General features: G+C 33.1%; 3 protein-coding genes across 3 annotated transcripts; 1 reads left to right on the plus strand and 2 right to left on the minus strand.

Moving 5' to 3' along the window:
* Positions 1–397: 397 nt before the first annotated feature.
* LOC105435845 (pentatricopeptide repeat-containing protein At3g48810-like) lies at positions 398–4,945 on the minus strand. The gene is given in 8 exon segments (XM_031886934.1): positions 398–661; positions 766–1,396; positions 2,366–2,496; positions 2,644–2,849; positions 2,851–3,868; positions 3,870–4,014; positions 4,017–4,193; positions 4,196–4,945. Coding segments are annotated over 5 exon segments (1,971 nt in total). The 5' UTR covers positions 4,764–4,945; the 3' UTR covers positions 398–661; positions 766–1,396; positions 2,366–2,496; positions 2,644–2,786.
* On the plus strand, positions 650–2,138 carry LOC101220147 (desiccation-related protein PCC13-62). The gene is given in 4 exon segments (XM_004148748.3): positions 650–1,065; positions 1,166–1,391; positions 1,700–1,964; positions 1,967–2,138. Coding segments are annotated over 4 exon segments (930 nt in total). The 5' UTR covers positions 650–736; the 3' UTR covers positions 2,077–2,138.
* Positions 4,946–6,817: 1,872 nt separating the features above from the next.
* LOC101212512 (protein REDUCED WALL ACETYLATION 2) lies at positions 6,818–11,771 on the minus strand. Its single transcript, XM_031886741.1, is given in 16 exon segments — positions 6,818–7,307; positions 7,396–7,492; positions 7,794–7,850; positions 7,950–8,012; positions 8,096–8,184; positions 8,270–8,356; positions 8,495–8,616; positions 8,696–8,951; positions 9,063–9,212; positions 9,512–9,670; positions 9,822–9,894; positions 10,005–10,061; positions 10,156–10,296; positions 10,963–11,047; positions 11,248–11,370; positions 11,540–11,771. Coding segments are annotated over 15 exon segments (1,698 nt in total). The 5' UTR covers positions 11,279–11,370; positions 11,540–11,771; the 3' UTR covers positions 6,818–7,076.
* Between the last annotated feature and the right edge of the window lie 5,119 nt (positions 11,772–16,890).

Below are 16,890 nucleotides of genomic sequence, written 5' to 3' on the forward strand. Positions count from 1 at the left end.
GGAATCGAACATTTATACAATTAATATTAATATCATAAGATGTAATTTCGTTTGAAAAAAAAAACAAATTTTTAAATTTCATTTGAAAGCAATGATATGAAATTTCAGTAAGAACACTAAAATGCTTAAAATGTTTTGACCAATAAACCGAAGAAATAAGAAAGGTGAGAAGGACACAACAATGGAAGTTGATGGATTTATCCATTCTCCTTTTCATGGCAACTATTTCTCTATTTATAACAACTACTTCATAAGAAAGCTATCCATTGATCAAGAGGGAGATATTGGGGACAATGAAAGAAATTCTTTGCAATTACAACGCGATTTGTTGGGTTTTTCACAGTTAGTTGTAAGGTGAAGTAACTCGAATTAGACAGTGGAATTAAGACAGACGAGCTGATTGAATTATTTTTTCCTTGAGTAGAACCCATGTTTTGAGTTTTAAGTTTGGTAATCATAAAACAAGATTGCCTAATGGCCATGCAAAGACAACATCCATTTATGAGGAAGTTAGAACCCACCTACTTACCTTGTTTTTCTTGCATCAGTAGGTCTTGTTGTCAGCATATCAAATCAACATGGCAATCAAACTTTAAATCTGCCCCCATCTGCCTGCCATCTAATCTTCTCATTTATTTACCAACTCCAAGCAGTAAGTAGCCTATAAAAAGGACAGAAGTTGAGGTTGAAATCCATATTATTACACTACAACAGTAAAAAAGTAAAATATCAAACCATGGGAGGATATGGTATGAGCATTATTACCGCTGCCGCTGTCAGCTACCTCATCATCCTTCATTTGCCAATTCATTGTAATGCGATTGTCAGAAGAGAAAACAATTTCATTCCCCAAGGAGATGCTGATCTTTTAGAATTTCCACTGAATTTAGAGTACCTAGAAGCAGAATTCTTCTTATATGGTTCTCTGGGATATGGTTTGGATAAAGTTGCACCAAATCTAACCATGGGAGGGCCACCTCCCATTGGTGCTAAAAGGGCTAAATTGGATCCTTTCATCAGGGACATCATATTGCAATTTGGCTACCAGGAAGTTGGTCATTTGAGGTATTGTTTTTTTTTCTCTTTTTCCAGTTGACATCCACTAATGACTTTTTCCTTTCATATGAGTCTCTGCAGGTCATTTCACATCACACAATTTATGCAGGGCAATTAAAACTACAGTCAAAGGATTTCCAAGGCCATTGCTAGACTTGAGTTCAGCGTCATTTGCCAAAGTGATGGATAAAGCATTTGGTCGTCAGTTGAAACCACATTTTGATCCTTACGCTAATGGCTTGAATTTCCTTCTCGCATCCTACCTGGTTCCTTATGTTGGACTCACTGGCTATGTTGGAGCAAATCCAAGACTTGAATCTGCTGTCGCCAAGAAGGTATTCTAATAGAACCAAAAGAAAACTAGAATTATATTCCATTGTAAAAGATGAACTTGCAAGATAAACTCGAGTGTTTGAAAACTTACAAGATCACAACCAATTGAATTAGCGTCTAACGTCCTCCTTTCCTACTATCTTTATTTATAACCAAACTCCATAATGAAATCCTTAACTAATCACTAACATACTTTATAATATCCCTAAGAACGCTTAGTATTCCTATTATATTCCCTGAAATTCAAAGATATGTTTAATTCTTACATACACACATACACTGACCACAATTCTACGAGCCAATGTTTCAGCTTGTTGCAGGACTTCTGGGTGTTGAATCGGGTCAAGATGCAGTCATCAGAGCACTACTTTATCAACGTGCAGCAGAAAAGGTTGAACCATACGGAGTGACAGTGGCCGAGTTCACGGATCGCATTTCAGATCTGCGGAATAAGTTAGGACACGCAGGTATAAAAGATGAAGGCACTGTGGTACCCAAAAACGAGGGTGCTGAGGGTAAGATTACAGGGAACGTGCTTGCTGGAGATCAGGACTCACTCGCATATCCAAGAACCCCCAGGAGATTCTAAGGATTGTGTATGGTGGGGGTAATGAACATGCTCCTGGGGGTTTCTATCCAAAGGGAGCCGATGGCCACATTGCTAAATCCATGGCATATAGCAAATAATGCTATTCTACGTGTTTTCTACTTATAGATCATCAATAAAGAGGATTTCACTTTCTTTATCATGGAGTCATCTTTCTCCTCCTAGCTCTTCTACCGAAATAATAATAATAATTAGATAAAATAAAGTTCCAGTAGTAATCACGATTTACGTCTGTATCCTATTAAGATTCTTCCATTGGAACAAAAAAAAAAACCACGTTAAAATGAATGTAGTGCAAACCCTACAAATAATTCATTTCATGGGAAAAGATATACGCATCTTGGCTGAGGCCAGAAGAATCGACATTACCTTGTCGATTTTGCAATAAAACATCGCAAGATGATGCTATCCATGATAACAAGAATGTGCCGCGAGGAGAACTTAACATTGGCCTGTTGCTACACTGGCATGAGCGCCATGTAAGTTGACTCACCACTATTCTATTTAGAAAGCAAGAGAAGATAAGCATAACCTACCATATACATACATATATATATATATGATTTCTGTGTCAGGCAAGTGTCCTAAAAAAACCTGGATTATACACAGATGAACTTGAAGTGGTCAAAACTGCAGCAGAGAAATACCTGATGATTGTGAATATAATGCTCCTGTTTTTTTGTCGAGAATTACAAGTGGGTTCAAGAAAAAATCTCTCAATATATATGTAATATGAGGTCACAGCAACATCTGAAGTTGATTGTTTGATCATCTTCCAAACTCGGCCATCTTATCCCTTTCTCAAAATATCATCCAGAATATGAATTGGTCCCATATGACCTAAAGAGTCGAAAGAAACACCGAACTAATGCATTCCATGTGGCAAAGTTGGGACAGATTCCTTGATTAATTGCCTTGTCAAGAAAAGCCATGGCTTCTTCTATATTCATCCAATTGCAGGCACCCCAAATGAGGCTAGTGTATGTAATGATATCTGGATGCCACTCCTTCATAGAACTAACTCGTTCCACCAATTGAGCTGCGATCTTAACCTTCCCCTGCTTGCAATAGGCATGTATCATTGTATTATACGTGATGGAATCAGGGGCAGTTCCCCTAACAAGTGCTTTACCAAAAAGCTGCAACGCCTCCCCCATCATGCCAGCCCGAGAAAAACCATATAAAACGGTATTATATGTCACTAAGTTCGGCTGTAAATTTCTTGCTTCAATTTCCTGAAATAGCCCAAAAGCCTCTTCATACTTGTTCATCCTGAAAAGAGCATCAAGTAACTCGTTGTAAGTTGTGATATTAGGAAGACACCCATGTCCTTGCATTCGTTCAAGCAGTTTCATTGCCCATTCTACTCTTCCATTTCCACATAAACCTTTGATAAACGTGTTGAATGTCATAGTATTTGGAGTACAGCCTTCGAGAGTCATCTTCTCCACAAGTGAATTGGCTTGGTCAAACATTGAGTTTTTACAAAGAACATCCACCATGCAAGTATAAGTCACCACATTAGGACGACAACCATGAGATATCATCCTATTCCATGTCTCGGATGCACCGACCAAATCACCACTTTTAGCGAAACCATCAATTAGAATGCTGTAAGTAGTCACATTAGGAAGGCAGCCACTCCTCTGCATCTGATCACATACTTGCAAGGCTTCTTCCAAACTCCCGTTACTGCAAAGACCATGAATCAGAGTGTTGTAAGCAACTACATTTGGCTCACAACCATCTTGTATCATAAGCTTCCACAAGTCAAGAGCTTCATACAATTTCCCTCTCATGAAACAACCCTTTATTAATGGCGTAAACGTGTGGATATTAGCATCACAACCTCTCAAAAACATTTGAGCAAAATGCAAAAGCCAATTCAACATTCCCCGAAACGCAAAGAGAATTTATAATACATGAATACGAGACCACATTGGGATCAACTCCATTATCCATCATTTCACCCAACAACTTAATTGCTACCTCAATTCTTTCCTTCTTACACATCCCATCAAAGCATTATAAACAGGAACACTCGGTTTAAATCTTCCCGCAAGCTCTCTAGCATCATCAATCTTGCCTGCTTTACACAGTGAAGACACCATAGTCGTATAGGTAACCGCATCAGGTGGGCATCCCTTATTTGACATTTCAACAAACAGCTTGTGTGCAGCATCAACCCGATCATTCTACACAATGCTTTCAAAAGTATATTATATGTGAAGACATTAGGAATTAACCCATCTTTCTTCATGTTAGTATACAATGGATTAATCATCTGAAACTTGTTTTCACTCAACAATGCATCCAAAAGATGATTGTATATCCTCACCGTCGGCTTGCAGCCAAATTCTCCAATCCGATAAAACATCTTAAGCGCCTGCTCGGCGGAGCCAACGCGTTTATAACCATTGATTATACATATGAACAAATCTTCACAGCAATTAATTCCATCCATCTTCATTTGCTGTAAAATGTACTGCACCATATCCATTTCACATTCACGGCCGAGCCTCTCGATCATGACTCTGTACGTCGATGCGGTGTGCTGGAAGGCATTTGAATTGGCAATGGCGCTAAAGAATCCTAAGACCGACGAGAGATTCCGATCCGTTTTCAATCGTTTGAGCACGTCGGATTCTTGCAGAAGTTGTTGTTTGTTGGGATCACGGGGATTGATGATGGGGTTGGAATTTAGCACGAACGGTATTAGGGGTTTTTGAATCTTCATCAATAAGGAACGTCCTTCTTTCAAATACATTGTTGAAGAATGGTTGAAGTGAAAACTTTGAACACGATCAAAATCCGAAGAACTCAGCTCATTCAAACCATAATTCTGTCAAGATACACCAATCTTCATATACTTCCGGACAGCTCCTCTTCTTTCAATAACTTTTCTCGTCTCTCTTCAAAATTTGGCTTTTATTTTTAAAATATTTTTAAAAGTTAAACACAAAATCATACACATTAATGATTAACATTGGGGAATTGACAAAAATAGGCCAAAAATGGGGTAGATAAAGACTTTTAGGATTGATTGTAAAAAAGTTGACATTTAGGACAAGTTGGAGGTGAAATGACGAAAATACCCTCATTTCAGATTAAACATTTCAATTTAAGAACCTGCAAGATGTCTACCAGATGTTTGCGAGATAAAATAATAATAATAATAAATTGTTTTATTTTTTTTAAATCCGAATATGAATTGTGTTATATGTATATATATTTGCATCTTAAATGTATAAATCAAATATTATTTTTTATTGTTTCAAGTTGATTTATGGTTGATTTAAGGTTGTTTTAGAGATGTTTCAAAGGATGTTAGCAATTTATTATTATTATTATTTTATCTCGCAAACATCTGGTAGACATCTCGCAAACATCTCGCAGACATCTCGCAGGTTCTTAAATTGAAATGTTTAATTTGAAATAAGGGTATTTTCGTCATTTCACCTTCAATTTGTCCTAAATGTCAACTTTTTTACAATCAATCCTAAAATTCTTTATCTACTCCATTTTTGGCCTATTTTTGTCAATTCCCCATTAACATTCATAATGCACTCATCCATTGAATCGATTTTTCTATCAAACTGCTGTTGGATGGGGAATTGACAAAAATAGGCCAAAAATGGGGTAGATAAAGACTTTTAGGATTGATTGTAAAAAAGTTGACATTTAGGACAAATTGGAGGTAAAATGACCAAAATACCCTCATTTCATGTTAAACATTTCAATTTAAGAACCTGCGAGATGTTTACGAGATGTCTACCAGATGTTTGCGAGATAAAATAATAATAATAATAAATTGTTTTATTTTTTTATTTTTTTTTTAAATCCGAATATGAATTGTGTTATATGTATATATATTTGCATCTTAAATGTATCAAGTTGATTTATGGTTGATTTAAGGTTGTTTTAGAGATGTTTCAAAGGATGTTAGCAATTTATTATTATTATTATTTTATCTCGCAAACATCTGGTAGACATCTCGCAAACATCTCGCAGATTCTTAAATTAAAATGTTTAATCTGAAATAAGGGTATTTTCGTCATTTCACCTTCAATTTGTCCTAAATGTCAACTTTTTTACAATCAATCCTAAAAGTCTTTAACTACTCCATTTTTGGCCTATTTTTGTCAATTCCCCCTGTTGGATCTGATAAGATCAATATAATTTATAATTAAATCAACTTCAATTGTCATAAAAGTATGTCACCTTTGTTCAAAAGCGTACCATATATATAATATCTTGGAGATCTAATATATATAAGAAAAAAAATATATAAGATTAATTTTAAAGATTTATTAGATAAAAACATTTTAGGAGTTTATTAATTAATAGAACACTTTATAAAATTTAAAAAATTATTAAACATTTAAAAGTCCACCGTATATTTTATGGAAGATAATGCTTCAAATCACAAACAACTTCATCGTCAAAACTACTAACGTACAAGTCATTGCAAGTAAATTGGAATGCACATCAAAAAGATGATTTTGCCAATTTATTTGACTATGAAAACATTACAAAATTACAAAAAAAAAAAAAAAATGGGGGAGTCCTCGTCTAAATTTTCAGTAACCATGGCCTAAAGTAGTGGCAACATGTACTTTATTTCAATTAATAACCTACTAAGAACAAAGTGGATTAACCAATCAAACAAATTTTGTTTTTCTTTCTTTCTTTTCTTACGAGAAAATTCCATAATTCAACATTTTTCTTTTGAATTTGAATGCTCCATTGTGTCTTCCACATAAAATTGTAGTACACTGCAATGCTCTTCTATACAATCTTTCATTATCATCAAACCTGCAATATCAACAATGGCAATAGGTTGTTACAAATTGAATTACACCATAAATTTGGATTACCAATGGTCAATTTTATATTTCAAACTTAAAAGAGCAAGTTCCAATTTGATTTTGAAATGATTAATTCATCTCACACTTGTCTTTAACCATTCGAAATGACAATATGTAGTGTGGAGAGATCAAACATTAAACCTCGAGATTGAGAGTACATACTTGTGATGTCGGTTGAGCTATGCTCTTTTAAACTCTATCTCTTGTCCTTTTCAAAAAGCTACAAATTGACGAAGAAAAAGAATGGAAAAATATTTTAAGAAACCAAGTAGAGGGTGACTTACCAAGATTGGAGAAACTTAAAGGAATAGAAATGACAAGGAGTATAAGATGCCCATGATTGCAGCTGCGGTAATTATGTTATGCATAATGCGCTTATTGTCCTTGTTAGGTACCAAAGCCATTTTAAATGTATTTGTCAGCTCAGCAAGCCTGTAAGAAATCTGTAGGCGAGGCAAGGACACACATGGGATCAAAATGTGCACATTCAAAAGCTTCAACACGTAAAAGTAAATAACTAGTAATAATTACCGCCATAAATAGGATAGTCGTAAACATGAAGTTCAATAAGGGATAATTTGGAATGATAATGAGCAACTTCTTCGGCTGGGCATCAGGAGCATTTGATCTGGAAGATCAAGTTAAAGCGTAGAGTAGAGACCGTTATTAAAGTTAGTATACATGTATTAGGGTATGATCGTTTTTTGGATAAGAAATGATTTCATTGATGGGTGAGATAATCTAAAGGATATACAAAATAGCCAGTCTACAAGATCAGTTTCCAGTTACCAGTTTCATTGTTAATAAATTGTTATGCCTACAGAATTTGAAATTTCGGAATTCATAAAAATGTATTGCGTTTCTTGGAAACTAATTTATGCATGTAACGACAAAACACTAGCTGAAAAAAGAGGTTCATAGTTTCATACCTTAACCAAATATGGAACTGCGAGATGTATGTGTCCAGTGAAATCTTTCCAATCCAACTGGATGGGTTTAAAGTAATTAAATGTTAAATTACATTATAAAACAAAGCAGTAAATGGGTTTTAAATAACAAATAAAATAGCAAACAAGAAGATTTACCCGAAAAGGGTCAACGTATAGCTACGGGAACTCTGGGTAACATTTCGTATACATATGTAGGCCCTGCTCCACGTGAACAAGACGATACTTAACTAACATATATAGCTTTTCTATTTCAAATTCCATATAAGAAAAGGTTCACATACGTGATGGGAATCCAAGAAGTGTAAGGATGATATTTGTTGTAAGTAATGCTGTCCAATTTGAATATGTACTCAAACCATAGATATGCGGCCTGAAAAGTAACAAAACGGCTTGAACTAGAGGAAGGTAAAACCAGGACAAGACTGCGCTATATGTTAAAGTAACAAACATTCTACCGTTGCAGATGTCACAACAATTGTCGTTTTGATGAATATCCTGGGCTTCAGTTTTGCATCATCTAACTTTTCAATCCACTTTTCAATCTATCAAAAGCATTCCATTGTAAAGAATTTCTTAAAGGAAAATGGACGATAAGATGGCTTATGTTGCCACGAAAGAACTAGAATTTTCAGGTATTAAAAACATGAAGATAGTACATGATCGAGCACGTTTAAACTTACAGTTGAATAATAGTATGCATATATCATGCCTAATATCCAGATATAGCGATCAAGAGCTGTGCGGAAGTGCCACTCATACATAGGGGGCAAGTTTTCTACCTTTCGATTTGGATCTTTATATCCTGCAATCAAAATTTCAAAGTTTAGGTTGGTTGGAGGAAATTCTCTATCCTCTAATAGATAAAATAGATCTAAAGCTACCTAGAAGGAAGGTAAATGGTTCCCAAAGGACGTCAAACACTCCAGGTATTTCCCACACCAGGACAACGACCAAAAAGGAAACAAAAAATTTGCCCACAATGACGGCTTTAATCTCATTGTACTTGTGAAGAACACCAATAATGCCACATACCACGAGAGAGAAAAAGGTATGCAAGGGGCAGATGTAGTATAACATGTAACTGTTGTCAAGGACTATGCAACACATAAACACCAAGAAATTAAGCCGCCACATCATCTGCTCAACAAAAAAGATGTAAAAAGTCAATGGAATAATAGTTTTGATCACAAAAAAATTTTCTTTCAAAATTTACTAGCAAGAAATTGAAGAATCAACAGGAGAACATGCCTGAGCAAATCTAGAGAGGCTAAAATCTTTACGAGCATAGTAATATGAAAAATTCCCAAATCCAGTCATCCACACGTAGGCAGCAACACATACACGACCCACATTGTAAATTTCTCTTGCATTAAAGTAATGGTACATCAGAAAAATTACCTGTAGAGGAACAAAAAAAAATGAAGTTAGCACTTGTAACTTTGTAAACAACTTCACATTAAGAATGGCAAGATTAGGGATGAAAATAAAACTAAACGTAAATAGGAAACATGCTTCACTAAATTCAAATCTGCTGGTTGATGTGAGTCAGCAACTAACAAATAAACAACTGCCTGTTAAATGGATGCAAATTTTTTTAAGCTTATTTCAAACATACACACACATATTGATAAAAAAAACTGTGCTTTCATCGAGAGTAATGAAGAAAAGGCTAATAAATATGTGTACGAGTGACTGACCTGCATCCATCCTTTCCACTCCTCCGTTTGATGCCTATTCAAGAAGAGCAAGGGTTTCACTGAAAATGGTGATTTATCTTGATGTATTTTGAATGTAGTAATTGCAGAAACCGTGATGAGAAGAAGCAAGAGGAAGGCGAAAAGATCTCGATTGTAACTCTGCAAAATTTTACGATGTAAGAAAGATTAGACCAGGGACAACTAGTGTGATAAGAACATATCAAAATGGTTTCTAATGAACAATGTAAAAAGAAAAACAAATAAATAAATTACTAAAAGAAATTGGAAGAAAGGAGTGCATTTAAGACACCTTTGTTCCTGTTCCAAATATATCAGTACGGTCACAGATGTAGAAGTATGCTAAAAGAAGACCAAGTTCGGATCTGAGTGAGAAAGAGAGAAGTGTGTATTAATAAAAAAAAGGAACAAAATTCAACATTCGAGAGATGCACGTGTAAATATTTAGCTAAATTCAATGCAAGGGTTTACGTACGCTGCTCTGAGTAACATTCGATTTTCTATCAAGAATGACTCTTCCAGCATAACGAACCTAGCAAGCAAAATAAACACAAGCAAACAGACATAAGCAAACCTAAAGGAACAGCAGCTGAAGTAGGAAGAAACTAATGCTTCCCTTTGTAAACCTGATAAAACTAGAGAAAGAAGGTGGAATTCGAGCTCCATAAGGAATAGACTTGATAGCCTCCCCATCTAATAAAGCAGCTCTATCATCTTCCTTTCCAGTAAGATTTTCTACCTCAGTCAAGCCAATATCAGAATGCCTTCTGAAAAATAATTCAGTTTCAACATGGAAAATGTTAAAAGATGAAAACTTTTGTCCTCAAATACCCTCACATCTAGAGCCAACATATATAACAAAAAGCACCAGATACTACCACTTTCGGAGAAACTACATTCTCTCAATGTTACAATTATTAGTCTTCTTTTTACTGACTAGGCTGGTTTACTTTTTCAACAAGAAACCAAACCTTTTAGTGATCAATGAAAAGTTATATTTGAGTTCAAGGAAAACAAGAAATGGGACGGGTTCAAAGGCTTAAACTAATGAGTGAAATCAAATTTAATATTATAATCATCTAACACTCTCTCTCACTTGTAAATTTGAAATACTTGAAAGACTTAATAGGTGAAATTGATATTAATTGAAGAGGAAGTAACACAAGATCTCCTAAACTACATGCTCTAATATCATCTTAAATTACTGCTTAACAAAAGGTTAGCCTATATCGTCTAATGGGTCAAAAAGAAAAAAAAGTTGAATTTCTAATCAAAAGTAATGTAGCTCTTCCTAATAAACCTAATTTCTGCGCTCCTCTTGATTAACAGATGTAGAAGTATGCTGAGAGAAGAGAGATGACGTAAAAATGAACACGTCTTAAGAAAAGAGAGGACAACAAAAATTACAGTTAGAAAGGAATCGTTCAACTTACACTTTGGAAGACTTCTTTTTAAATACTAAGTACTCCGAATAAATCCACGCACGAAAATGGATACAAATCCGATAAGACATGAAACCTGTATCGATCAAGTGACGAAGACGTATAAATCCATAATGATTTTAAACGAGGTTCCATTCATAATGAATTGTCGTTAATAAATAGTGGAGCTGGCGAACGAAAGAATAAGAAAAACTACAACATTAGAATTTAGCTTCAAATCAAGGTATCAGATAATCTAATGAATTGAAATAGTTGGAATGTGACTGGAATACAAACCTGGGCGTGAGTCACAGCCTAGTAGAGCCATTGCTGTCAATTACCGAAAATCCGAAATGGAAGAAGTCGATGAGAAGAAATGCTTACAATACAACACGAAGCATTACAGATTACGTTTTGGCGCTGGCAAATGAAAAGAAGAAAACAGAAGAAGGCGAGTGAAGAGAAGTGTTCCATCGGAAGTGTATATATATATATATATGTAGAAGAGGAAGAAGAACAGTAAATCAAAGAAAGAAGAAAGCTCTAAACAATAAATGGAAGCATAACCACAAATTGAAGAGTTACTAACGTTGAAGTTACTGAGAGTGAAACCGATTCGAGAGAAAACGCTGCAAACGCCGAAGATCACCGCTACAGAAAACTTGAAGTTGAAGTTTGTCTTCGGCGTGAATTCGAGATGAATTTGGTTTTGATTTAGCGGAAGCTGCAGCCCGGAGTTTCTTCCAGGGGCGAGAATTTGGCACCGCCATGGGCGGCGGCACGGAGGGGGAACGTTGGCGTGTAGTCAAAGCTTGGTTCATTTATTTTCTACGTTTTTTTGCAAATGCATGGGGAGTTCTATAATAAAGTTGTGTTGTTTACAAATTATTAATTAATGGTTAGTTATGTCGCTAATTACGATTATAGAATAATCGCTAATTTTAAATGTTGTCTAGATTTTTTTTTTTTTTCTTTTTTGTGTGTGTGATAGTCTTTTCTGGAGGGATTAATGTACGCTTATTGAATTGTTATTTTGGTTTGTTGAATTAAAAAGAAACATTTCTCCATGGTCATCTTTCACTAATACCATATTTTCTCTTTGTTGTTGAAAAGGAAGGTTTAATGTTTGTATTTTGAATTTATTGTTTGTTTTGTTTTTTAAATCTAACCAAATATATGGGTATATAAATTTTAAATTTTATGTCTAATAAATCTATTCTCTACATGTGTAATGATTAACTTGTTTTAAACTTTTCAATTTCTTGTATGATAAGTGTGTAATGTGTTTGTTGTTTAAAATTTTGACGATTATCTGATTGGATAGAATGTTAACTTTTATATTTGATCGTCATCACATTATAAAGTGTTCGAGGTTGATGACCTATTAGATAACAACAAAAATGATTTTACAAGTACGCTAGTTTGTTTAGTACAACATAAGGCAGCAAGGGAAATTGGGAACGAAACACGTCAAGATGAAATGTCAAATTTGTTCGGTAAAAATGTCATCAAGCCATGTTTTGTAATTATTGAGTTCTAGAGTGTGAGTGGACAACTCGTGTGCGGATATTTAATTACACGTACCAAAAGAAAACCATGAACATATATCCTCATCGATGAATGTCACAAATGAAACCACAAACATATGATTCTTTGTTATTCTAGCCCGAAATTGGATGAGGTATAAGAACCAATTTCAAGTGATTGGAGGGATGTCATTAACTGAATTGTATATCTTATAAAGTTCAATAACCTAAGGAAGATAATAAATATATGTATGTATACACTGTGTACTCTTGATTGTCATTATTGCAGCTTCATACTTCCAGTCATTTTTAATTGGAATAGCTTAAACATTAATTTCTACTGAACAACGACAGTAGTTACAGCATAGTGCAATAGAGTGTGTGAATAGAAATGTATGCAGACATACCAATGATCCAAACTATTATCAAATATGATACCATGGCAAAATCCTTCGCATGTACAATCAAATTCAAATTCAATTATGAAATGCAACTACATCACTAATAGTCAACTACATATAATATTAGTGATAAGAGTTTTTTTGTATTTTTAATTATTTCAAACAATTGCCATCGCTTAATTATTAGCCACAAAACTTGTTATTCATTGTAATTATTATGCTAAGTGAATATACTTTTAGAATGAAAATACATACAAAATGACATTATTTTTTATTTTTTTAAATATAGCAAATAGCACAATTTATGAAAATAATTAAAAACACACCATAAAATATCTGTAAAAACAGCTAATGCTCAACATTCAACTAGTAATTTTGTTTAAAATGTCAAATCCCCATTAAATGGCCCTTATTACCAATAACTATCCATTTTTGAGAAACTCAAAAAAAACATTTGAAATTAACTTTTTAGTTTTTTTTTTTTTATAAGTTTTTATCATTTTTTTTACCAACTACCTTTCATCTAAGTGACAATTTTGAAATTTTTTGTCCTAAAACTCGTAGTTTGTAATCATATTATGTTCAACAAAGTTGTTATTGATAAATTAAATATTATAATCTTAAATCCAAAAATCAAGTTCCAATGCTATTTTTTTAATAAACTTGAACTTTATGTGTAAACATAACGTGGATCAAGTTAGTATATAGCCTAAATAGTCCATAATATACGAATAAAGGTTGGGCGCCTTATTTAGATAAACTATGGATGCGGCCCACTTTGTAGTACAAACGAGGTGATCCTGAATCGTTCATGTAGAGACATGAAAGTTGGGGGCATCCTATGTAAAGTGTTTACATAAGACTGAACCATGAATTAGTCTTTTACGTTATAACACTGTTTACTATTCAAACTGACTATCCCGATTATTGATGACCTAGGTAACTTAATCCTGAGTTAACTATGAACTCTTGTTCACACGAATTATCCTTAGGTCTGCATAGGTGAGGGCAGCTCATCAGTTGGCCCAATAAGCCTCCATTTCAAGGGTAGATCGGGTGGATAGCTGGAAACATAGGGTACAAGATGAAATTCACTCCTACCCACTTTAAGGTTAGTAGATAGGTTGTTTCTTAAGCACTGAATCCAAGTCTTGAACAATGGGGCCCACTCTCTCATTGATATGAGAGGGATTAAGTTTATAGGTTGAACCTTAAACAATTGTTCAATAGTGGATTAGTGAGACTTAAGGAGCAAGATGTAATCTTGAGGGTAAAACGGTATTTTGCCCCAGCCAAGGTTACGAGCAACCTGTGAATGATTAACTTACTGATTATGATTTTATCAAATGGACAAAATATATCTATAGTGAGGGGAGTGCAACTACGGGACTTTAGTGGAATGACCCGTTAGTTAACGAATGTTAATTAACTGGGTCTAAGAGTTTAACTAGTTAATCTTGAATCGTTGGAGCCCATGATCTATAGGTCCATTAGGTTCCTCTGCTAGCTCATATGGATTAAATTTAGAACAATGTGATGAAATAAGCCCAATTGTTCGAATTGGGAGAAGAAAGATAAATCAACAAATATAGTGATATAGTCGTCGATCTTCTAATTAGAAATAGAGCTTTGTGTTTTACATGCTATAAGTATGAATGCGGATTCATACTAAGAAGCTCGGAATTGATGGAATTTGGTCAAAAATTGTAAAAAGTAAAAATGTTGACTTTTGACTTTGAAAAAGTCAAACTTTGACCGACCTTATATTCAAATGTGATTTGAATTTTGAAAAAGTGAATGCGGATTCATGCTCGGGAGGTTGGAATTAGTCAAGACGGACAAAATGCTAAAAAGTCAAAATATTGACTTTTGACTTGTAAAAGTCAAAGTTTGATTTGAAAATATATAATGACCATTTTACCCTTGGACTAAGTTAGTGGGATATGTGGCTATATGAGATGTAAACACCTAGCCACTAAGTTCCACTAATTGTTAGTGGAACATTAGGTGTTGAGATTTGACAAATTAATTACATGCATTTTTGCATGTAATTAGATTATAAATAGGGGTGTTTTCAAATGGTTGAAAACTTTTGACTTTTTTTATCATTCTCCAATATCTCAACCAATAAAAAAACTTCTACCTTCCAATTCCCTTTTATCTCCGTTACTTTCTACACCAAATTGGGTCCCACAACCCGGTTTTTTGTCCAGAGGATAGTAGTTGAATACTAGTGGTGGTCTCGGTTTGAATTGGTAAGGAGGTATCAAAGTTTTTTGAAAGCTTCAAAGGTAATATTTCCTAAAACCCTAATTTGATTAGTTTATGGTTCATGTTAATTGTGACGATTAGGGTAGAAATTCGATTCTTTTTCCGTTGTGCATGTCTTAGTTCTATCAACAATTTTTTAAAGGAAACGGGAAAATTAGATGTACGATTTATCGTAATCGAGACTAAAATTGAGCAAACTTAGGTGTATATCCCATATTAACTAAAACTTCATAGTTATTTATTTCTCATTTATCTTTTGGGTCTTTAACTCATATAGCCTAAATTGCTACATGATATTACATGAATGATCCAAATTACTAATAAATTTCATAAAAGTCCTAAATGGACTAGTATATTACATAAATGTAGGCTGAAATTACTTTAATACCTATTTTTATTATTTAATTGATTTATAACAAATATCTAAATGGAAAAAATCGTGGGATATAGTTTTGGAAAGAAGTGGGGCCCAAATTAATTTAATACAAATTTCTATTATTTAATTTAATTGATTTATAACAAATATCTAGATGAGATACCGTATTGAAAATGAGTGGTGCCCAAAATAATTTAATACAAATTTCTATTATTTAATTGATTTATAACAAATATCTAAATGGAAGAAATAGTGAGATACAATTTTGGAAAGAATTCCTTCCACGAAAACTGTTGTCTACTCCTTTCCATCGTGGATTACTGTTTTTACTTCGAAATTTTAGAGAGTTCGGAGGTAAAAAAACATTTGGTATATTATGTATATTTTAGATTATATTCAAAATATATGAAACATTTGATATATTAGGTATATTTTAAATATTCGATTAAATAAGCAAACAAACGAAAATTTAGTTTTGAATGTGATACATTATAGAGTTTATTAAGAATTCAACGTTGAAAAAGAACGATCATCCTATCAAAATAATAATAGAACTATATGTCAGTATATACTATTATTGTATATAATATGAGGTATATATATACTAAAACATAGAACATAACTACCGTAGATTGCATATATATTAAAGTATAATGTAATCAAATACATTTATATATATAAAAAAAAAAGTATGTATGATCATGTCGTTTACTACTGTTTTAGTAATATTTATTCTACAAACAACAAATTTAAACACAAAATTTGTAGGAATTATGTATAAGGTATTACTGTATATAATATGAGTATTATTGTATATAATATGAGGTATATATACCAAATAACATATATAAATTCAGTGTATATTTTATTAGTGAAAGGTTCTTATATCAATTTGTTTATGTTTTTTATTTTAATATTTATATCTTATGTGGTAAATAATACATTATGTTTGAAATACTATTTATTATGTATTAAAGTTGTTTATGACTATATGAACATGAATGAGAAATAATTATGATAAGTATATATAATATATGTCATTAAAACATTAATTATTTTATAGTATATGTGATGTTGAGAAAAACATTAGTTAGTGTTTTATATGATATATATCATATAAAACATCAACTAAAAATATTATATCTCACGAGTAATATAAAACTAATATAAATGTAAATAAGATGTGATATATATATAATAAATAACGTATACAAATGCGACAATATTATAAAACTAGTATAATAATAAATAATATGTGATATATATTTCTAAAATCATATCAGAATAATATTAAAACGAGGGGTATATTGTTAATATATACGATATATACGCAAATGATATAATAAGAATGAACTAATCAGGTAGT

The sequence above is a fragment of the Cucumis sativus genome, chromosome 6, assembly GCF_000004075.3.
Source record: "Cucumis sativus cultivar 9930 chromosome 6, Cucumber_9930_V3, whole genome shotgun sequence".
In the NCBI taxonomy this organism is placed as follows: domain Eukaryota; kingdom Viridiplantae; phylum Streptophyta; class Magnoliopsida; order Cucurbitales; family Cucurbitaceae; genus Cucumis; species Cucumis sativus.